The sequence below is a fragment of the Mizuhopecten yessoensis genome, unplaced genomic scaffold, assembly GCF_002113885.1.
Source record: "Mizuhopecten yessoensis strain PY_sf001 unplaced genomic scaffold, ASM211388v2 scaffold5141, whole genome shotgun sequence".
NCBI classification, from domain to species: Eukaryota; Metazoa; Mollusca; class Bivalvia; order Pectinida; family Pectinidae; genus Mizuhopecten; species Mizuhopecten yessoensis.
This window is the reverse complement of record NW_018405900.1, coordinates 533,130-557,416: the sequence shown is the minus strand read 5'-3', so window position 1 is coordinate 557,416 and position 24,287 is coordinate 533,130. Positions and strand designations below refer to the sequence as shown.

The following is a 24,287-nucleotide window of genomic DNA, read 5'->3' as shown; positions in this document are numbered from 1 at the left end:
ACTGCTCGATATCAGAAACGACGTCTCAGTATACTTCCTGCTCTTTGTTTTCGTGAAAAAGCTCATCGCGTTAGATTGTTCACCAGAACTCGCATCGCATGTACTTTCGATAAGTCGGTCATTTTTTTTCTACATATCAAATGAAACTTGGCATATATGTATATTATATAAGGTGAGGGGTTGCGTTAGTTGGATGCGCATATTTCGAGGGGGGCGATTTAGTACAATATATCATATACACTAGTGTTAATGTTAATTCGAAGATTTAAACTATGGACTACCCGTCGTTATTGCATTGTGTCTAAGTTGTCTTCTGAATTCGCTTTTTTCAATTGTCATTTTTTAGTTCAAAACGCTTGGTTGACTTTAAAGTATTGTAAACACAAATGTGCACGATAATTTATCACAAATAATTACAAATTCGTCAACTTCTCACAAGCCATTATATATATTACAAATTGATGAAAAAGGTTATAAGAAGGAAAAACTAAGAACTTCTTTGAAGGAAACTAAGTGGACTCTTATGAAGCATAATATACTTATTTATGGAACTATACAAATAAGCCTTTAGCTAGCCAAATGTCTAGGAAAATGACAAAAAATCATAGTCAATCACATTCCTCAACATGTAGGTAGAACGATTTCTATGTATTACATAGTGATTATGAGATTATACACTCTTTGTTAAATATGAGACACAGATTTTGAATCCCATTCTACAGTGACAAGACTTTCTTACGAGACTTTGATATAATTGATATATACATTATATTCCGTCTTTGCGTATTGCAGAGTTATCTTCTCTTGGGAGCAGGTATTGATTGTTACGTCACTTGTTTGTGAGAGTAACGTCATCAATTTTTGAGAAAACGACGTAATTTTCTCACACAAACCAATCTTAAGTCTAAAAACACAGGACAAATAAGAATGAAATGAAACCCTTCCTCGATATTTCCAAGATCATACAAAGTAAATTCTTTCTTATTTCGAGGCAATGCATTGTATCAACCATCTCTGTATCAAAATAATGTGTTTGTAATCTGTATTTCGCAAGCACACATTTATAATTTTAAATACCGGTTTTGTTAAACTACTATTGTAGATCAAAACGGTTATCAATGTGTTTATACAACATACATTTTGAAGCTGTCTCAAATATGATTCTCATTTCTGAATAACAGTATCCTTTATACGTTGTATCTTTAACGATAAACAATATTTTTTATTTTGTACGAAATGTGCCAACCACATAACTCGTAATCCAACGTACACACAAATCATGTCTCAGATGAAAAATTGAAATTGTTTTACAGTTTTAAATTCCTGTTATAAAGTTATTAAAGTTCATCGTATAAGGCAGTCAATCTACAGTTACCCGTCCTCAATATGTGTAACCAGTAATTAGCTACATGTATATCTCTCCTGCGCTGTTTATGCAAAGGGAAAAGACCAAGTTCAAAATAACCAATGGCATTACTTACTATTTTCATTACACCCATTAAGATTTTCAAAAATAATGAATTAATATTTTCAATCTGTGAAGGACTGAAACCTATACTTTACAGCCGTAATTCACAATACAAGATGTATACGTATCAAATAAAGATAATTGAGATGTTTTCATTCAATAGAAATCATTTCGCTTTCCGATTCAGAAGAAAAAAGGTTTACCTTCCAGGTAGAGCAAAGATATTAAATACAACATTACATTTACCATTATTATTAAAAACAAAACTGAAATAACAAAATTGATCTACTACTTCTATAAGCTTAACAATCAAACACCCACTGGAAACAATCGTTTCGTTTCCTAAAAACCACTATTTCTGTTTTGTTTACATTTATAAACAACTTCCAATGTTGAGAATAAGTGTTTAAAAATTTCAACATATTTTGGAGATCAATTCTATCCTCAGAAAACAATATTGTGTCATCTTCGTACATTATTAAAAAACAAATTGAGTAATTGCAAGTGAAAACCTTAACAATTCGGATTCCATGTCGTTGACAAATAAAGAAAATATTTCAGGAGATACATATTTTGATAATCCGACCTGTAAGTCGTACATAGGAGACAAGTTATCATGAAGCTCTAGGCAAGACACTCTCCTTTATAAATGTTATAACATAAAGTAACCACAGTTACCATGTTAAATACTATCAAACGCTTTCCCATAGTCTATAAAAACAGAATGAAGCATGTTATTACTCTGTAAGGGTTTGGTAATCAACAAATGCATCTCTGGTACAACTTCATTGTACCGGGCTTAAAACCAAACTGAGCATCCGTCATAACATTATCAAACTTTCAAGAGTGAGGTAAACAGCTTGGCCGTATGACTTACTAACGTTATTCCACTATTCAATGGATGTTGAACAGATAGTTGAATAAATGTCAGTGTAGAATATAAATAGTCATTAAAACTTTCCATACACTTATGTAATCCAGATAATAATCAATACCTCCTCGATATCCAGGGGTTACTCTATACAGGGCGAAAGTGAGCGTAACCCCTAAATATCGAGGATGAATCATTCCATAAATGGTATGTAAGAATATCAATAATTCTTAAGTCCAAATATTCATTCAATCCATTAATTATGTACATGTTTATCTATAATACATCATCGTATCTGATTGAACAGGTACGGCCACCATGGACCCTCGCTCGCACGGCCGGGTTAGCCTCCTAACCTTAGGATTTGTGTTCCTGGCCAACACTGTGGGCTCATTAACCGGGATCCTATGTTACTTCATCGTCAGACCAAGTAAGTGTGTTGTAATTGACCGGGGTAATTTGCTTCTACATTACCTTACTATTAAGTGTAAGTTCACAGGTGAGAGCCGTATATTATTACGTTATCAGACAAGCTAACAGTGCTCACATTGATCGACATATTCAGTTTTGTTTCCCCAATTACTTCGTTTGTGATGAGAACAAGCTTGCTCTGGTGAATGGCGGTAGATGTGTGGTTATTGAACAGGTCTATGTGTGGGTGTTGAACGGCTGTAGATGTGTGGGTGTGGGACGGCTGTAGATGTGTGGGTGTGGAACGGCTGTAGATGTGTGGGTGTGACACGGCTGTAGATGTGTGGGTGTTGAACGGCTGTAGATGTGTGGGTGTGGAACGGCTGTAGATGTGTGGGTGTGACATGGCTGTAGGTGTGTGGGTGTGGAACGGCTGTAGATGTGTGGGTGTTGAACGGCTGTAGATGTGTGGGTGTGGGACGGCTGTAGATGTGTGGGTGTGACATGGCTGTAGATGTGTGGGTGTTGAACGGCTGTAGATGAGTGGGTGTTGAACGGCTGTAGATGTGTGGGTGTTGAACAGTTCTATTTGTGTGGGTGTGGAACGGCTGTAGATGTGTGGGTGTGGAACGGCTGTAGATATGAGGGTGTTTATCGGCTGTAGATGTGTGGGTGTGAAACAGCTGTAGATACGTGGGTGTTGTACATTTCTAGATGTGTGGGTGTGGAACAGTTCGATGTGTGTGGATGTTGAACGGCGGTAGATATGTGGGTGTTGATCGGCTGTAGATGTGTGGATGTGGAACGGCTGTAGATGTGTGGGTGTTTGCGGTGTTCTGCTTGTTATGTGTTGGGTTTTTTTTCGAACGACTCACTTGCATTTTAACATCACTTGAATACTACAAAACAGTTACCCTAATACCAAGCCTAATTATACATGCTCTAGGTAGGTTGGATGACAAACAATGGTAAAGTGTTGCCCGTGGGATTGAACCTAGGACCACACAGTTCTTAGGGTTTTGTAGGTATGGGATAAAACGCGGACCACTGGTGTAAATAGGTTTACACACTTCCGTCAGCATTGTTATGTTCTTGGTGGGGGTATTTTTTGTATGAAATACAACGCTGATCACTGGTTCAATGCATCGTTCACCATTGTGAACGAAAATTGATCTCGTGGAAAAGAACAATCCTTTTCCTCAAGAAAAGTGTACTTAATGTATATCCTGACCATGTGATGGTAGAAAAAGATTAAAAGATCTTAAATCTGTATTACAGGCGAGGGGCTGGTGGTGGAGGATGTAACACAATATACAAGTGTCAGCACGGATATACAGCCACAGGATATGTTTGCCGATCTGATCAGGTTTGTTATATTGTTTGTACAGAACATAATTCAATACTGCTTTGAATAAGGCACTGCATTTCAAACATGATACCTAAAAGTGCAATACATTTTATAAATAATGATGAGTCATGTATTTAGATATATATTATCATTGTGTATTAAAATGCAGTTTTATTCTTTTACAGAAATATTTTTCCTGACAATATACTGACCGCCTGTTTCCAAAAGGTATCTATTAAAGTTAACGTTTAAGCCTTTCTGATAAGTTTGCCCTCGTTTCGCGGCTATAGTATGCTTATGAAAACATAATAGAACTGTTGTAAAAATATTTCTTGGACTGGGAAGAAAAAGAGCTGAAGATTTGTCGATGTCCCGTGTGTAAATGTTCCTTAACCCGTGGGAAGACACAATATGCCAGAGATGTTCGGACCAACACATATGTAAAAGAAGTGTTTATTTTTAGAAATGTAAATCATAACAAGGGAATGTGCTAAAACCATAAATAGAATAACGAGGTTACCAAAAATCAGCCCCTACCGCAAGGATGCGACACTATATCTGACCTATATACATATTTTTACAGACGCAGACCAGATACGATTTAATAAGCGAATTTAACTCTACTAATACAAGGCTGTCCCGCTCCATTGGTACAGCAGCTGGTACAAACGTTCTAGGTAAGTAGTGCTATGTACATCAAATAACCTGGAATACTTCCGTATTCCGCATATTGTTCTTACACTCTAATTACTGCGACAGTTTGTTTATTGGATGACCGTATTTAACAAAAATCAATAAGAGTAACCAAGTGTGAACAAAAAAGGTCATTCGAACGCAAAATCTATAAAACTAGGGGGAAATTGAAAAAACAGGAAGGACACTTGAAATAGTACAAGGAAAGTTAGACCAGGTGTTCCAAAAATCATATCACAGACTCAAACCCGCAATACTAACCACAGAAAAAAGGTCTTCAAACTTAATATATCACAGATCATTTCGTGCTACATTGTACCATTCTTCGAGTAAACTTAAACAATGTTATAGTGTTAGCAATATTGGGTACTAGTACAATGTATATCAGTCCTTCCTGTGTAAAAAATTAAATTTGTCACTGTTAGCAAGAACAAAATGTTTAAGGAGGAAGCTGAATTTGTACCAGAACAGTTCGACGAATGGTGTAAAATACTTGCCGGATCTATAAATTCAACAATAACATGGTATTTTTCTCAAAACAATATGAATTTCCGGAACTAATTAAGACGCATTTATCCTCCAAAATAATAATTAGAATTACTTCGCACATTCTTCACCTCAGCGTCATATCTTGACATTTACTAGAAGTGTGAACATGACAGTAAACTCACTACCCATTATATGACAAAGCCGTTTGGCTTTAATTTTGCATTCGTAGTAGCTTAATACCAGTTTCATTAGCTGGAGCTCACCATATCTCAGGAAGTTTGCTTCTCTGGCATTTTTTTGAAGTATCAGCAATATCTAGTAAATTAACATTTGTTGTATGATAAAGTACTCGGGTAGGATTTCCTACCAGTGACATGGTAGTTACGTTTTGGTGTTACAGGAGACATGTTGACGAGTGTCGCGTTGGTGCAAGATTCACCTTTCTATATCATTTCTTCTTTTAATGAGTTCACGATGTCTTTGTTTTCGTTTTGATATATTCCCATGTTCTGTTTGTGTCCTTTGAAATGTTAATCGCAGCTCTAACCTGATCCGATAGTGTACATCTTTTAATCTTTAATGTAGAGCAAATTGCTTTACCCGCGATAAGTACAGTAAAACCTCGAAATACTGGCCTGCGTTTCCTTTACCACATCACCTACCTCTAGCGTATTTTATGGTTGGTTGGTTTTATTCTGAATTATCATCTTTCTCCTGTGAAATGTAGTTGTCCTGAATGCATTTCAAATATGTGTCATGTTAAATGTAATATCAAGAACGCTTGACTTTTTGTATTTTATTTACTACAGTTTATTCAGTCAGTCACCTTAAAATACTATATATTTCATTACAGAAATGGGGTCTGTGTGAATGCCTCTTGTTATGTGTCCGTTCATGTTGAGCCTGTTAGAATCAATTTTTATTTTCATTTTGACTGTATGTGTTGATGTTATATTCCCATTGAACTTCTTTTGTTCTGTATAATGCCCTAATGTATGTGTTTCGGATAAGGTCTTCGCAAATATATCAACAAACTTTACCTTTAAAAATTATTAATGCTGTGACTATTTTTCTAGTTACATATTCACTTTCCTGATAAAAATAGCATAATCGGTCAGGAATTTAGATTGAGATTAAATTAGGTAACTTATTTGAGAGTAGTTACTTATATATATCACTTAAAAGAAAAAAAGCGAATGTGTATTTAAACTGGTTTGGTTGTGTTTTTCAGTAGCATTTTAAAATGCAAACATGTTGAAGGTAACAGGAGATTATAGTAATATATCATATGTAATTATATATTTCTCTTTTCCTACATAGGTTTAGTTACATATAGTTTCAATGATATGTGATCAAATGGTATGGAGTATCAGTATAATGTTTAATGTATAACTTCCTTTTCAGGCGTTTTGTTTATGTCAGCTGTCATTGGGACGGCCTCAAGCACGTTGGGTGAGAAAGGCAAGATTGTTGTCGACTTTTTCGAAGCTTTCTCGGCCATTTTTATCAAAATGCTGACATGGTTTATGTGGTAAGAACGATACAAGTTCAGGCCGTCCTTTTTTAACATTTGCATTTAAAGTTGTGTTATGTTTTGATAGTTTGGTGTTTTTCAAAAACGCGAAAAATATTATGTTTATATGAGGTACACTATGTTAGATATATTGATATTACATCACCTTTAAAATAACGTTAATCACGTTTAATATAACGTTAGTCACGCTTTCACCTAAATTTAATCACTTTTCATATACAAAAGCCCGCGTGAGATGTAGTGTAAAGCACGTGTGATATCCTATAAATAATTTGTTATATAACATATAATGCAAATCGTGTTCGAAATCATGCGAATGACGTGAAATGTAATGTAAGACGTGTATGTATTGTAATCACGTCTGACATGAAAATAATGTAATTCGCGCTTTACATATTGTAAAATAAATACCAAAAATACATATCACGTTTGATATAACTTGCTGTATGATGTAACTCACATTTGATATGGTAATCTCGTTTAATATAATATAATCCATGCGTTGCTATGTTAAATATATTTGATAGTCAAATCAGGTTTGATGTAAAAAAAACTTATTTCGCTATATATGCAATATATATATGCGCAAAATGAAACATATCGAAAGTTCGAAATATTTGCTATTCAAATGATTTTGGTTGATATTTTAGACACGCATAAAATAAGTAGATTTTCAGTATATTTTGCTTTATTTTCTGTATGATTATAGCTATTCTATGCATAGTATTAAGATTTTTTTGTTTAAAAAAATGTCTGAGAAAAGTCAATTTTTAATTTGTTACTGTTATTAAAACATTAAATGAAAAAAGTTTTTTGTTTTACATCACGATGGTTTTTAGATCAATCAAAACGTAAAAAAAACCGTAAACATAAGTTTTTGTTGTAAAAACGTATGCTATGTCTTGCTGCCATAGCACAGTTGTAATGACTGCTGAAATCTGTACAGGTCGACTCCTGTGGGCGTGGCCAGTCTGATAGCTGTATCAGTGGCCCGGGTGGTAGACATTGAGGATACGTTCAGCAGTCTAGGGCTTCTGGTGGTGGCCTTCTTGACAGGAATTATTTTCCATCAGCTGGTTCTGTATCCCGTCCTACTGTTGACAATCTTCAGAATGAACCCTTTGTATTTCTACCTCAAGTCAGCGAAGGCTTGGATGGCAGTGTTCGGTCCTCCAAGCTCGTACGTACCTACAGTAACATAACACGCAGCTCTATTATATCATTTCACTCTGTCATCATAACGTTAACCTGTCTCTACCGCTGTCATTTCACTCTGTCATCATAACGTTAACCTGTCTCTCCCGCTATCATTTCACTCTGTCATCATAACGTTAACCTGTCTCTACCGCTATCATTTCAATCTGTCATCATAACGTTAACCTGTCTCTACCGCTATCATTTCAAAACAAAACGTCATCGTCCGTTGCAAGTTAAAGGAAAATAGTTAGTCCATCATGTTACACTATATAATCGGTCGAAATAATCTATGTAAGGTCTCCGGTAGAATCGGACCATTTCTTCTGTGCCTTCGCCTGGCTATGTAAGTTTATCAACCAATCAATTATCCAAACTGATGAATACTATTCTTTAAAGAACCATTAAATCAGGGTTACTGTCATATGGTTTTTAGTTCGGTTGCAAGATTTCCCAGATGACTGTTGATATACTTCGTTGCCATTGCAAAACTGAGCTCCTCTTTGAGACAACTTGTTTTTAAATAAAGCTGGATATTTATCGCACAGGTTAACGGGACAGATCCTATGTAACAACATAAGTTCTACCAGAAATATCTTTAATAATAGGACTGTTGTTTGAACGTTTTGATCTTAACTAGTCCTTGGAAAAGTATGACTTAATGTCAGGAGATAAAACTGCACTCGTAAGAACCTGTTGCCTGGGATTCGGATATTTCTCAGAGATGAAAATATAGATTAGGGGCGATAGAGGTTTTAACAGCGAACGCTCAATATGAGTTACATTTGACCAACAGATAGGGTTGGACAACAGGTTGTAAGGGAAGATAGATAGAATGATTTTGGTAAATTGTAAACATGTTTAATACACATCGATTTGCTATAAATAAAAAAGCGCAAGTTTGGCTAAATCTTGAGATTAAAAAATCATAAGCTTAAGCTGAAATTTAAAGAAGTTCATTTTTTTCAAAACAGAGACAAAATACCTTGATTTTGTAATAACTCATAATGGTATACTGAAAGACCCAGGAAAAGTCAAAGCCTGGCTCCAAATTGTGTTAAAGAAGTTATATCTGAATGTGTTGTTACTAATGTACAAGATTTCTTTCATTTTTTCCCGAAATTGCACAACCTCTAATTTCTCTGACAAAGAACCACCGGACTCATAGCTGTCAATCAGCCTTTGAACATTTGAAAGAAAGTCTTATAGTCGTTCCCCTTCTAGCTTACCTTGACATTGTCTGAAGTCCATCTGATCCACAAATTAGGTGGTCTACCAAAGAAAAAGAAGCATTTTCCTTTCATTATGCACTACAATAAATAGAATTTGTAATCAGGACTGGTCCTAAACCTTTTAAGTACTTGTTGGAGTCACCTACACAAAACAAGAAAATTCAACAATGTCAATTACCATAGTCTCAACCATTAAAGTTTGTCAAACATTAGCCACAATAAACAGAATGCGGGAAAAGCACGAAATTAAAAAAGCGGCAAAATTAAAAAAGTACCACACTACAGAAACAATGTATGGACTGAAATAAACCACAGCGTCTATAGAATACATTAAATATACCACAAACGCAATAACACAACGTCATTACACAAAATAAAAAGTCCTTAAGAAAATACTAGCTAATAAAACACTCAAACACAAATAAATATCCATGAGTATGTCTCAAGAGGAATATTATAATTGCATACTTGCCAACTCTCCCTATTGTGGAGGGAGACTTCAGATTTCGGACCCTAAAACTGAACATTTTCAACCAGTGAATTTACTAAACTATTCCTTATTCTAAGATCTGATGATGTCATCTCAAAGGACAGTTCAAAAGCTGCCCTTTTAAAGTGTTTTACCTAAAACACACACACTCTATTTATGCATTTAATTTTGAATACGCGTAATCCCCCCATGAAAATTGTAATTGTAATTGTATACCCAATATTATTCTAATATATTAGATATAATGACATGTCTCTATTCCAGAGCAATCGGGATTCCGGAAATATTACGACTATGTGAGGAAGACTTTACTGTCGACAAGAGAGTATCAAGGTTTGTAGTCCCGTTTGGAGCGACGGAATCTCGTATTGGCAGCACGCACTTCATCGCTTTGTCCGTCCTCTTCTTGGCCGGAGTACAGGGCGTCAGCCTCAATCCCCTGCAAGTTTTTACTATATGGTATGAAGTTGGCCTTGGTAATGTTATAGAATTTCAAAGTTATATAATTTTAATGTTATAATCCTACATAAAGACATATTTATTGTTTTGGAAATCGTTATTGACCAACATGTTGTCCTAAATTTGACAGGTAACATTATGATTGGTTCCATTGAAAACACAGGAAACATTTGTTTAGCTGCTGGTATTTTCTGCGTTGGTTTCTGTGCCTCTTCGATTCTTCCTCTTTTTTTCGTAACGACTTTGTGTTCTGCTTTTGTCAAAAAGTTTATTATGCTTCTCTAATATACATTTATTGTTAAATACATTCAGTTTTCTAACAATAACCATTTGTGTCCTTAAGTGTACATGACTATTTGCTATATTAAGTATATTTTGATTTTGAAGGATACTGTGTTCTATGTCATCCCTGGCTGTACCTGCTGTTCCCAGCGCCTCCCTTGTCGTAGTCCTAATCATATTGACGTCCGTCAATGTCGACAGTGGCGCGATGGGTATTCTCTTTACACTTGAGTGGTTCACGTAAGTGTGTCATAAGAAATGTACAGACACGTTTACAGTAGTATAAGAACCGTATACATTAGTAGTATAAAGCCTAGATATACAACAATTCACCGGTGTTACAAAGATAGGATGGTTTCGGTATTAATATTATATTTCAATAGTAGGCTACGTAAATTTATATATATATAAATTCCTGTAAATTTCAATGTTGTTGTTGCTAGATCAACTATACTGTGTAACTATTTTGATCAAAATCCTACTAGCAGTGATTATTGACGTAGTCATACTTGATCTTTATATTCTTACCTATTGTATTGTTTATGCGACTTAATAGCATTTAGATTCTGGTTCAGCGAATAAAAGACCATACTGTTATAACAGTCAAATTAAGATAATAAAAATGGTATAAATAGAGGTTACACAACGAGTGATTGTAAAGCTCGCGTCTTTTGAAACTTTTGAAAATTAACTAACTCGAGTGAAATAAATACCATATTCAACAATCACTCGTTGTGTAACCTCTATTTATACCATTTTTATTATCTTAATTTGACTGTTATAATTTTTGTATTCACTGTTTTATGTTCAATGTATTATGTATAACATATAAAGCAAAGCAGAAATTGAATTAGACTAAAAGTTTTGCTACTTATTTAATCCTATTCAAGAATATATCAATGGTTATTTACTGTGTAAAGGGATTATGTTGTTGCCAATTTTCGTTAAGAGGCCGTCATCCCTCATGTTCGGGAAATGAAAACGCAAACACTGTTATATAAGAAAAGAACATCTAAAAGCCTTCAATAGACTGAGTTGATTTTGCAATCATAATTGAATCATCTACATAGAGAATAAAAACATACTTAGCATACCTCTGTCTGCTAAGGGACGATTTTCTAAAAATGTCTAACAGTCATTCACATAAAACTTTAAAAAGTTTTCTAGTTCTCGCACATTTCTCGCAGAAATTTTTGGATCGCAACTCAGAAGTAAAATGCAAAAATATCAGAAAAGATTCACCGAAATATACAGCGTTAGAGTACATATAAATGCAGTTAATATTGTCTCTAACATCTGTATGGTCAATACATTAGACTGATATATATACCTGTGTGTTTCAGAGACAGACTACGAACCACCAGTAATTCCATGGCGAATATCATCTGTACGATGACAGTGGATAAGTTATGCAAAGGAAAATTGGAAGTGGTTCCTACTGACAAAACACAGCAGCCAAATGTAGATAGCTGTGACAGCGATAGTGACACAGACGGCACAAAATCTGTTCTTTTAAAGATAATTTAAATATCTATAAATAAAACAGAGCGCCGTGAAATTTGACTGCGTTTTACGTATTTAAGTGTATCGTGATCTTTTTTCAGTTCCATTTGTATTCATTGAGAAGAAATTGCTTCACCACTGATATACTATCTTGGCCGGGTATCGAACACGTAAAAGGTAGTCCGCCATTTGATCCCGAAACTAATCCAAATTATGAAAAATATTGTTTTGTTTTCTTTTATGATGGATATACATTATATATCAGAAAACTGTATCAAAAAATCTACATTGATAATTTTGTTTATTTTTTATCCCTATTTGGATCAATATTTCCCGAGTTTCCTCTCGTTTTATCACCAGCCTTGTGACACTCTGAAAAGAGATGTCCGGTGTTGTAGCAAATTCGCACCAAGTCATATGTTTGACCCATTAGAAGTGAAACATCTTATTCTTGTATACACTAAGTATGGGAACATTTTTGCGAGTTCGATCGACATCCATTTACCGTGATTATTGGTGACGTCTAAACTAATAAAGTTCGAATTGAGATGTCCGAATACTCCAGCACAGTTCCCAGGTAAGAAATTTGGATTAAGACTTTGACATAGCGAGGCACTGGGCGATCCTATGCGTTGTAGCTCCGCTTTTATATGTCGACGTGCTCTGTACAATAACACAAAGCCGTAAATCAGCAGCATAAATATGTCACCATAGCAACTGCATGTCCCGAAATACTTTTGTTTCGTATCGTTCAGCAAGGCTGAATAAATAATGATGTTCTAGATAGGGAGTAATACAATGATAGAAAATAGTATGGACCCTTCGTGTCAGTCAAATTTTATGTGTTTTTGTTTTCAGTGAGTTCCATACATTTTAGTTTCGGCAACACTAAAAACGAACTACTGTATCCCTCGCCCTGATTGCATTTACTTCCGTGTTATTCTTTCAACCTCCACACAAAATAAATTTCCGCTAGCGGCCGGTGGTGGAATGTTGCAATATAACGCTTCCTAGCTTGAGAGATGTCATGTGATTGCGTCGACACGTATCTAAACAAAATCTTAATAAAATATAAACTTTATTTTAAAATAATTATGAAACAAGTTTTTTTTTATTTATATGAATCATCGCTAAGATCATGAACATTACTAAACATTCATATGACGAATCGAATAAATCATTATTATGATCAGTGAAATTATAAAGACAACCACAGCTGGTCCAATCACATAGGAACACTTTCAAAGAAGGCAAACAACATCAATGCATTCTTCATATACCAGGGGTGCAGAGAGCGAAAGTGAGCGTAACCCCTGGGTATCGAGGATGGGATCGAGGGTGCTTCAATGTCTTTGACATTTTTGACATTCATATTTTTTAATTGGTATAATAAATCGCTCCTGGTGACCGTGTGAACTTGAAACCACTGGTGAAAATACAGGTATATCTATCATGAAATGGACTCTACCTTGGAAATAATTAACACTTTACATATATACCTAATTCCAACAGATGGTAGAGAGTCATCTCCCAACTGCCAGGGTTATCACCATACCGTGACATTAGATTAGGTAGAGTCAGTCCGGTGAGCCTTGACCACTGACCTGACTGGAGACTCTATTAATATATAAACAATGGAGGATTAATCCCCTATTGTTTATAGTATACAAGATACAAGAATTTTTATTTAGAGTCGTGTTTGTAACAATGCAACTTTAGCTCAGAAGAGCTATTCTTACGACTATATATAACAATCATAATTAATAGAAACAATAAAATATCACAAAGGTAGAGGACTTCTTGTTTGGGCAACACCCTTCACTTCAACTTCAACATGATACTCTAAAACGTTAAATATACTGAACATTATTTAGAGGCGTCAGAGAGATCGGTTAAAAACAAGTATTTTTAATTTTATTTTTTAGAACTATATGATAAAAACAACATGTACGCTTAGAATTTGTGAGAGAGGAGATTTGCCTTCAGTGTTGAGAGGTCTGCACTGTCGGCGATGAAGGTTGGGAGGTTGTTCCAGGTACGAATTGCTCTAGGAAAGAATGAATTTGCATGATAATTTGTGGAGCTGTGTGGAGTCTGGAATTTGTGTTGTCGGGCTCGCTGGAGAATTTGGAGGTTGCCATCATATGCCAAAAGGCCGTTTATGATTTTATATAGTAATATGGTGGAGGTCATTTTATGGTGTTGTTCAAGGGATTGCCAGTTCAGGGTTTGGAGCATTTCTGTAACACTACTGGTGTAGTTATAGCACCCAAGGGTGTACCTGGCGGCTCTTCTCTGCACCATTTCAACTTTATGGGTAAGGCTTGCCTGCCATGGATCCCAGATGGGGCTACAGTATTCAATGTGTGGGCGGACATAAGTTTTATAAGCAAACTCTTTTGTTTTTACATTGGTGGTTTTGATATTTCTCCGAATGAATCTTAGGGATGAATTTGCCTTGTTGGTAATGTTATTGATGTGGGTGTTCCCATGAAAAGTTTTTAGTGCTGGTTAAGCCCAGGTATTTAGCCGAATCTGCTTGCTTTAGAATTTGTCCATGGAGAATATAGTTAAATTTGTGTGTCAGTCTTTTCTTTGAGATGTGTAGAAATTCACATTTATCAGGGTTGAATGATATTAACCAATTTTGTTCCCACTTTTCCAGAAGATTTAAGTCTTTTTGTAGTGATTCTGCATCAGAGTCGGATGAAACAGTTACATAGACAATAGTGTCGTCTGCAAAAAGTATAATTTGGCTTGTGATAGAGTCTGGTAGATCATTTATATAGATTAGAAAAAGGAAGGGCCGCATGACTGAGCCTTGGGGACTCCAGAGAGGAAAGGACAGGACGAAGATATGGTGTTACTTACAGCAACTTTCTTACTACGGTCAAGGAGAATTTTTTTGACCCATGTAATGATTTTGCTGTGAATGCCGAAACGAGTGAGTTTTAGAATGAGTCGGACATGGTCGACTTTGTCGAACGCCTTTGAAAAATCCATAACGGCTATATCTGTTATGACCTAGTGCTAGATTATTATAGATGTCTGAGGTAGAAGCAAGAAGTTGTGTTTCGCAGTTACGTTTGGAGCAAAAACCATGCTGGAGAGGGCTGAGAAGATTATAGTTGTCGGCGGGAGCCATGATGCTTCTGGTAAGGATGTGTTCCATCAATTTACTGGGGATGCAGGTTAGCGAGATTGGACAGTAGTTTTGCGGTTTGTTTTTTGGTCCCTTTTTAAATACAGGGGCTACAATGGCAGTTTTACAGTCTGAGGGAACTACACCGCTTGAGAGGGAACAGTTAAAGAGATCTGTGATAATTGGAGCTATTTCAACATAGACATGTTTAAGGAAATTTGGAGAAATTTTATCAGGGCCTGTGGCTTTCTTGGGGTCCAGGTTTAGAAACACCAGGAATTGTGATATTAATGTCTGACATGTAGTTCGCAGGCTTTTGTGAGGAATAAAGTTCAAGATCACAGAGATGAGATAGTTTAAGTGGGACTGGGTTGGTAAAGACAGAGCGGAATTGTCTGTTTAGTGTTTCTGCTTGGGATTTTGGGTCAGAGTATGTTATGCCAACGACCTTTAGTGGTGATACCTCAAAATTATCAGATTTTTGTTTTTTAACAAAGGACCAGATTTTTTCACTTGGTTTGGCCTTGTCGATATTTTCAGAGTCGTTGATTACAATCGATTCCACATATGCCCAATAACTTTGCCGTATTTTTCTTTGAATTTCTGTTTTAATAAGTTTCATTTTCTGATGTAGTTTTGATTGGTGTGCCAAGGAAGTGCTCTTAATTTTCTTATAAAGTTTGTCGCATTTTCAGATAGATCTGGTTTTTATGATAGACCATTTTTCTTCTGTTGTGGAATTCTGGGTGGACGACAGGTATAAAGTAGTGAAAGAAATTAGGCCAGTCTTAATGGCATCCCAGTCAGCTTTATCAAGTTATATGCTAGCCTTATTTGACGTGGTTGTTTCCGTTGTCGGCCAAAAGTGACAAGGATTTCATGAAAAACTAGGTCCTGATCAGCAGTTCCAAGACTAGGTAGGGTTCTAATTTCGTGGACAGGAGATGGCTGATTGAGTAAAAAGAAATCACTGAATTGTATTCTCTTTACGAGTAGGTATTTTTACATCTTGTTCAAGGTTGTGATTTTCTATGATGGTAAGGAAGTCAGAATAAGGTGCAGTATTGCAATTGTTTTTATAGCATTGTTGTTGCCAGTCATACTTAGGGAGATTAAAGTCACCAACACCAAGTAGCCACGTGTGGGCATTTCTATGGACACGTTGGAGGGACAGGTCCAGTTGTGCAGTGCTATCAGGGTCGATTTCCGGAGAGATTTATTTTAGTCATATATCTGTAGATATTCAAACTGCTGGCAAAGGAAACCATAGAAAATCATAGTTCAAGAGAGGTTGATATTAAAAGGAAATCCCATATGAAATAGAGGAAAATCTTCAAAAACTTGGTCCAGATTATTTTTGGACACAGATAAAGTGTGTTGCCCCGGACAACTAGGGCAACACCCCTGGGTTTGCCACTGTTCCGAGGCGTCTATGCTTCGGTTAATCAATTTTTCAAATATCAAATTGAAATTTGGTATAGAGGTGTATTATAGTCATATAAACGTCACATCTTCTGTTGTCGCTTACTTTATTCGGTATTTTCAAAAAAAAATCTGGCGACGCTTGTTGTCACATGAGGTAGCAGAGTACAGTAGCGTACGGTGACCATGGTGATATTTTTATACAATGAATAACCCCTGTAATATAACATGTATCAAAATTTTAAAAAAAAATCAGCACTAAAATTGGCATATACATGATGAAGTGGACTATGTGGGCTTCATAATTTTTCAAAAAAAAATCGAATTTGGTTTGAGACTACAATTTTGGGCATTTACAAATCTGTGTCTACACAACAAAAGCTAGCTTTTCATGTAGTCTATTTTTGTACTCAGCACATGTGTAAATATTGTGAAAACTCCACCGGAATGACCTATGCTAAAACGTGAGTATTTCTGTTACCGAGTAGGCGATATTTAATTTCAGACAGGTTTTAAGAAAAACAATTCTACTTGCGGGGGTCAAATTCTGGGTTAAAAATCATGATTTTTTGCATATTTTGGTGTTTTTTGATGTGGTAACCATGGTTTTCAGAAGTCCCAAATCTGGGAAATCACTTTTTGAAAAAAAAAATGTTCTTCTAAAAAACACCTATTCAAAATGTAGTTTATAAATATATATATATATGTAGGTGTGTTGTGCAGGATGAATCCGCTATCCATGTTTATCCGGGACATGCCCTTTATTTTTAGGGTCAAGCCATTTCTACTGTACTCTGCCACCTGAAGACGCTTCAAAGGGAGGTGACTCGTACATAAATTTTGGAGACAAATAAATAATTTGTTAAAACAGTTTATTATAGGCATAACCATTGTATGAGTGAATCAAGGGGCATCTATATATGTCCCTAAACGATGCTTGATATTTATAGACGTTAATCTATTACGCTAAGTTATTAAAAAATACGCAACTAACCTGAAATATAAACATGTGAATCCTTATTAATTCTCGGTTTTTGCAACGCTTTAAGTGATAACGACTGTAGGATTAAGGATACACATATTTTGGTGTTATTGGTGTCCTGTTGACGATCTGTCCCACCCACAAGTGTCGTTACGCTAGCATGACTCACGAACATAGCTAACCTGGAATGGAGATTGACGATAATGTCGGTCTAAAGCAGGAAAGAAGAAACCAATTTCTTCGAAAGGCAAAAGGACAGCGAGAAATCACAGGTGGTTATTACTTAGATGAGGTCATTGGATATTTAATTTCCCTTTTTGTAAAAGCAATCACAACGAAATAAAGTACTGTGTTACCGTACAGTAAAGCGAAACATGTTACTGGGGTACACAATGCCTTGTAAACATTTAAATTCGGGGCGTGTCAGGTCACTGAATGCAGGGGTACTTATATAATTATACATAGTGTAATTGTGTATTGGCCCTGATTAGCGTTATCTGCATGCGATCAGATTGGCTTCTCGCGATCGTAGCGTTATACATATTCAATTCATCGAACATTACAGTTTAATATTACCACTGAAGAGTCCAAAACAGTTGAAAAAGACTAGGTATGTTTGATTCTGTATAATTGTCACAGTGTGTGACGGGCGTATATATTTCATTTTATGATACTTTCATTATTACAGGCGATATACACCAGTTGTCGGGGTGTAGTTGGTGGTATCATGATCATTGAACATCAAGGATAAACAATATTTGTATGATACCTGGTACGCCAGTAGGGACTCGCTGATATAAAAACCACACTTAAAATGTATAAGGGGATGCCATTTCATGGTTTGAACCAGAGACATATTTTTTATTATACGTCTCTGTTTGAACTGAGAAAGATCTGATGATACACAGGTACTATCCTCGTCTGTCAATACACCTATAATTATATTATATGGGGCAAAGAAGTAATTCCAACAGTGTGGACAAGTTTAGGTTGTCAAATTTTCGGAGCGATCCGCTCCTTTTTCAAGACACAGTGAAACGAACAGTTGCATGTACATATACAGCATATTACAAGAAGATAGAATTGATATACTATAATTGAAAATATAGCTTTTATATAAAACCAATAGTCCCCTCGGCTAAAGGCAGCCGAAGGCAGCAATTAAGCTGAGAGCATCGCGGACAAGGAATGCTGATGTAGAGGATCGCTACGAAAATTTGACAACCTAAACTTGTCCACACTGTTGGAATTACCTCTTTGCCCATATAATATTTTAAGTAATTGGTATCCTACGGACATACCTCCATTAGGATCCAGTGTTTTATGGGATTTTACCGTCAATATATATTATTTTTTGACCCATATAATTAAATTATAGGTGTATTGACAGACGAGGCTTGTACCTGTGGATGATACAGCTTATAATATTCACTTTTACCTGTTACCACTACTATTGCAGAACGACAGCAATTAATGTACATGTATATAGCAGAGGAGGAGTTAGGTTCCGACAAAATATCTTTCTTTCAGTCTAGATAAGAGCTGATTTTTTAAAAATTGTTGTTCAAGTTTCAGAAAGGCTTTTGAATGGTATATTTACCATTGGCTAGCAGTGAAAGTTTTTGCCAAATAATCTGATACACATCTACCATGATATGAATACAATTTGATGTACATCCGTATTAACTATAGAATATCACAGACACTGGCCATAGGTATTTAGGTCATCTGGTCAACAAAGCATGACAACGAAAAGGGACACATTATAAATCACATTTACCTGTAAGTTGGCTGACAACGTCTGTTTGACAGTCCTAGTAAGGTGTTGATAAACACATGAATACACATGGGTATTGGTTCTATCAGCTCATTTTTATTGACATTCTTCATCAATGGAAGCCCTTCTGTCAGACTCTAGTCAGGTACAAGTATCTTATTCTATATATGAATTTGATATATCATAGATTATGTTGGATGTGTATACGTACATGCTATATCCGTTTATAAAGTTTATACAGTACATGTATTTTGATGTGTGACTTAATGTCTAACCAGGATACCCTATATAGTATTAGGCAAGGTTTAATTTATTTGACCAGAATAAGATAAAATTGTAGATTGCATGTATTAGGACTAATTAGAGAATTTCCTTAAGCTTATCTCATACAATATATGTGTACATAAATACTGCATATTTCCTGTTTTCAACTTTGCCCCACCCTCCTGACTACATACCGGGAAACAACCCACCTGTCCCGAAGTCACCGTCCTCCTCTACCCCATTCTCGTACTCCTTGCTCTCACTCTCCATACATGTGACAAAAATTCTGCTTAACTATCCTGAAACCTATAAATTCTATAATTACAACCCTGCCTAACCTTCCCTGCCATATACCCTATATACAGGTCACACCCATCTTGCGTCACAGTCACAGTACTAGTCTACTTGATCACAATCCAATCCCATTTTCCCAGCCCTCACCCTCCAGACTACAGTTGTCCAACAACAACCCTGCACTGTACCAACGCCTTTATTGCCTTCTATGTGTGATCACGAACCTGTCGTATCACCTTCTCTGACCCCAGCCCTGTCTTGCCTAATTCAAATGATTTTCGATGATCATTATGTCATCCGAGCATCCATGGATGATTGTTTTTCAATTAGAGTTGAATTACCAATTAAAGCGGAGCTGTAAGTACTACACATGTGTATCTTGCATATCATATTTATATATAATCGACATAATGCAGTACAGTCAAAATGTGAAAAAGTGTCATCTTTGAGATTAGGAAGAGAGTGTATGTGGAGAGTCTGTAATTGTTTATTTGTTGAAGATTAGGCGTGCTATTTAAATGTAGAGACATATTACTTAAGCTTGGACCGTTAGGGAGAAATGTGTATTGAGAATGACCAGCGTCATGAGAACAAAAGGGTGGTGTGTGTTAAAGTGGAGATAGGACAGAGTTCAGTTTAGTTTTGTGAGGTGCACGAGAGAGGACGTAACTATTGGAAGTTGTGGAACGAACGTTGGAGTGACAACATGCGAGCAGTGAGAGTGTTGCGGTGAACGTATGGATATGTACCTGTATATATGTATATAGACTTAAATAAACTGTAAATAGAAGTCAGTGCATTGTCTCATAATTATGACATCAAAGACAAACCAGTGGCTCCGTCACATAAAGATAAAAAGGTTGTGTCTTAATAAACGTCCATAAGCTCAAAATTTAAATCAGGTTCAAAATATAGTTGTAAGATAAAAAGTATTTAAGCTTTTTATAAACATGTACAGGGCTACATATACATGTATAGTAAATGTAGCAACTGGTAAAATGTAATGTTATTACAATATTTATTGATTCAAGCACAAGCATGTCACTTATAATTATTGTACTTGACAAAGGTGATAGATGCAAATTGATAACATTTCCTTATAAGTCAGATTTGTTTTTAGTAATATTGTTTTTTTTCTCCATTTCAGATCATAGAGGATCCCGAAAAAAGTTCTGAGAAGCATGATGCAGACACACCAGAACTACCTCGCAAATCTTCAAGTCCAATCCTTATAAACGTCAAGAGTAATAACAACAGTGAGGACACCAAGCATCTCCTTGAAATGGATGAAGGTGAGGACAAAAAAGCTGAAGAACCAGTGGAGAGAGCTTCAAACAGGGGAGATGACATTGAGCTAGCAAAGAGTAATGTAGAACCAGATGAAAAAGAAAAGAATGAAAATGTCAAAGAACCAGTGAAAAATGATCTAAGAGAACAAACAGATGATCAATTAATGAGACAGGAAGTTGATAACAATAACGCTAAAGGAGGAGGTGTGGACGACCCTGATGCTATCACACCTATTGATGATGACCATGTGGTACCAATTGATACAGATAACAATGACAAGGCCAACACAGACAAAGCGGAGGGGAAAGATGTCACAGACGCAATTAGCGTTATGTCTTTATTTATGGAGAAGGATTTACGATTTTATTTCCAGCATCCCTATTTGAGGATATTCATGGCATACTTTGTTACGTTCTGTAATTTTCTGATATATGCTGAAGACCCTGTGGCACACAGTATGAAAGAATGTAATATTCCTCTGATTGGGAATGACTTTGCCTTTGTGTGTACTCGCTATCCCCCCAATGGCTTCAGCTTCCTGAAGGTGATCATGTGGCTAGGAGCCATTCTCATCGGCTGTATCCTTGGGAAGATTCTCGTACATTTGTTGCTGTTCAGTAAGTATGAATATTATCTCCTGTTTAAAATATATCTGTGTCATCATTGCTATACTTTTCTGATTGTTTTGGACTTGTTCAAAATCTTATTGTCAATAAATACCTAAATATTGTAAGTTTTTATCGATGAACACAGAACAATATTGGTATTGTAAAGTAGTGGAACAAACTGATGAATGATTTTACCCTTATGAAGAATTAGATGGTAATATGCCTTTAGTTTCTCTTGTTAAAAGTAATTTGATAAAATTAGTTCAAATACACACCAATTTCTATTCATATTGAACTAAATGTGATCTGCAGTTAATATACAAGAATAGAAAAAGCACATACATGTAGTACTGAGCATTGTCTAACCTTCAGATTTAGTCATTTATCTCATGTGTACCACTTAAGGGCCTGTCACACCTAGCCGATTTGGGTTGCCGGAGCTATAGGGCCTGTCACACCTAGCCAATTTTGGGTCGCCGAAGCTATACGAGAGCACAAATTTGGCGATTTTCGAGGATTAATACTAAAGGACACAGCGCAACGGTATCACATAGAGCTCTAAGAACAGTAGTACATTGCCAAAAAATTAGCAATGGCAGGTGACTGTACAAATTTTTGAACAGGCTCAAAAATGTCTGCCGTTGCGCTGCCGGAGCGAGCAACGGGACTACAACAGCAGTGCTCCAGTATGACTTCGTTGATGTTGGTAGAGCACTGCTAGCACCACATAATGGATCGCCGGCTCTCCTGTGGCCATAATGTGTACGGTACTGGTACCAATGTGATACCTTAGTACTACCGAATACCACCGAAGTAGTACTGATGCGCCGCCGATGTACTAACAGAAAAGTGGTATTCGGTAGCACATTGGCTATTGCATCGGTAGAACAACGGTATCGCAACTGGAACACCAGTACTTCATTGACATTGCTACTGTCAATTTTGATGGTTTTCCAATTGCTTTTTTGTCATTGCTCTGCCGATTTTTTCACCATTGTTAATTTTTTGCTTTGGTTCAGTCCCGGTGAGGTACAACGGTAGTGTGTGACAGGCCCTTTAGACATGTCATGTTACATGTAAACTATAGATCGTATGATTTGTAGAATACTCGTATAATTACCATATGTAGCAAATGGTTGGAACTGACTTGCAATTGCTGATAAACAAGCAGGTTGGACTCCTATATTGTACTACCATAATCACATTGTTTATTATCATATGATCACACATAGCATTATTACTATTACTGTAAAATCAGTCTTTATAATATATGGGGGGTTTCACAGTGTGACACATATGCATGGTGTTTGAATTACATCCAAATTCATGATCCTGATAAAAGTTCATTATGATTATAGGTATGTAGGCAATTAGCATTCAGACAGCAGCTGACAGAATGATAATTTAATCCTGTTTATGTTTTCATGATTACCATGGGAAAATTAAGCTTGAACTGAAATACAGCTGTATCAATGTTACAGACACCGGTAGCACTAATATTAATGCTACATGTACAGTACTAACATCAATTTTGTGTAACAGTAGCACTAACAGAATGAAGTGGCTTGGACTTAACTTGGCTGATTTGCCTTCGTTTTTCATTAACAATTTAGCTATGTTGTATTTATAAAACCATTGAAATGATTTATACAGTTGTTCTACAGAGTTTGTGATTTTACAATTCCAGTAAGCTTAGGGTACCAGGTAAAGACTTTAAAACAGCTTGGAATGGAATATATACATGTTGAGTGTTGGTATATGTTAATGATAAAACAAATCAAGGTGCTTATTTTTTTCTATACATTGTATGTGATACATAGCTCTTAAATAATTATATATCTTAACTTCCCTCATTAGAGGGTACTCCTAGAAAAATCTAGGATGTTTTTTTTTTATCTGGAAACCATTGATACAGATTTTACTACCAAAATTAAAGTCATACTGTTTTTCGTTATACCAGTATTGAAAGTAAATTTGAAAGGAATAAAATATCACTGCATAGAAAAAAGTAACTTTTAGTACAGTACACCACATTTGTTAAGGTGAAAAGGTATGAAATATTATTGGGTAGTTAATATAAGCAAGTCAGCTAAAACAACTCTTGATACAGGAAACAAAAATTGTGCAAAAGGTTATATTTCCTTCTATAATTTTTCTTCTCAGGGTGTTTAATACATTGCAGTAATATCTGTCTCCTATTTACAACATTGCCTCTGCCATCTCTGCATTATCCTCACATGATGAATATATGAACACTCAACATATATATGTCTTAACATATCTACCTGAAGGGTAAATTTCCAGGCTTGGAATGACTTTGCTAGTGGATTATTTCCCTTTATGATGAATGCCTTTATGCTAATATATATATTGGTATTTTTTTTTTGTCCTGGACAATATTGCTTATCACATTGCATTAACATATAACTGTAATTATATATTCACACTTTTTAAAGTTGGAGTTCATTTTTGTATACCGAACATATATTGTAATAATGTTTGCATCATTGTTTTGAAATTGTTTATATAATGTA

At 35.8% G+C, this 24,287-nt stretch overlaps 2 protein-coding genes and 1 long non-coding RNA gene across 7 annotated transcripts in view; 2 read left to right on the top strand and 1 right to left on the bottom strand.

Moving 5' to 3' along the window:
- LOC110450244 (putative sodium-dependent excitatory amino acid transporter glt-6) overlaps positions 1–13,013 on the top strand; it is a 20,783-nt gene extending 7,770 nt beyond the window's left edge. Inside the window, exons 3-11 of one of the 2 annotated variants that reach the window (XM_021497644.1) lie at positions 2,647–2,769; positions 4,029–4,116; positions 4,284–4,326; positions 4,682–4,775; positions 6,685–6,811; positions 7,761–7,994; positions 9,995–10,063; positions 10,577–10,711; positions 11,815–13,013. In XM_021497644.1, coding sequence (XP_021353319.1) covers positions 2,647–2,769; positions 4,029–4,116; positions 4,284–4,326; positions 4,682–4,775; positions 6,685–6,811; positions 7,761–7,994; positions 9,995–10,063; positions 10,577–10,711; positions 11,815–11,998 — 1,097 coding nt within the window. In that variant the 3' untranslated portion in view covers positions 11,999–13,013. Of the gene's footprint in view, positions 1–2,646; positions 2,770–4,028; positions 4,117–4,283; positions 4,327–4,681; positions 4,776–6,684; positions 6,812–7,760; positions 7,995–9,994; positions 10,190–10,576; positions 10,712–11,814 lie in introns of both variants that reach the window. The other variant, XM_021497642.1, reaches the window with a different exon arrangement.
- On the bottom strand, positions 7,920–19,824 carry LOC110450245. The gene is made up of 3 exons (XR_002462955.1): positions 19,771–19,824; positions 9,238–9,280; positions 7,920–8,002 (listed from the first exon to the last, which is right to left on the bottom strand). It is a non-coding gene; the product is annotated as an uncharacterized LOC110450245 (long non-coding RNA).
- Positions 17,597–24,287, top strand: part of LOC110450243 (transmembrane protein 117-like) — a 19,118-nt gene continuing 12,427 nt past the window's right edge. Inside the window, exons 1-2 of one of the 4 annotated variants that reach the window (XM_021497638.1) lie at positions 17,597–17,812; positions 21,003–21,762. In XM_021497638.1, the coding sequence (XP_021353313.1) occupies positions 17,708–17,812; positions 21,003–21,762 (865 nt within the window). In that variant the 5' untranslated portion in view covers positions 17,597–17,707. The other 3 variants (XM_021497640.1, XM_021497641.1, XM_021497639.1) reach the window with 3 other exon arrangements.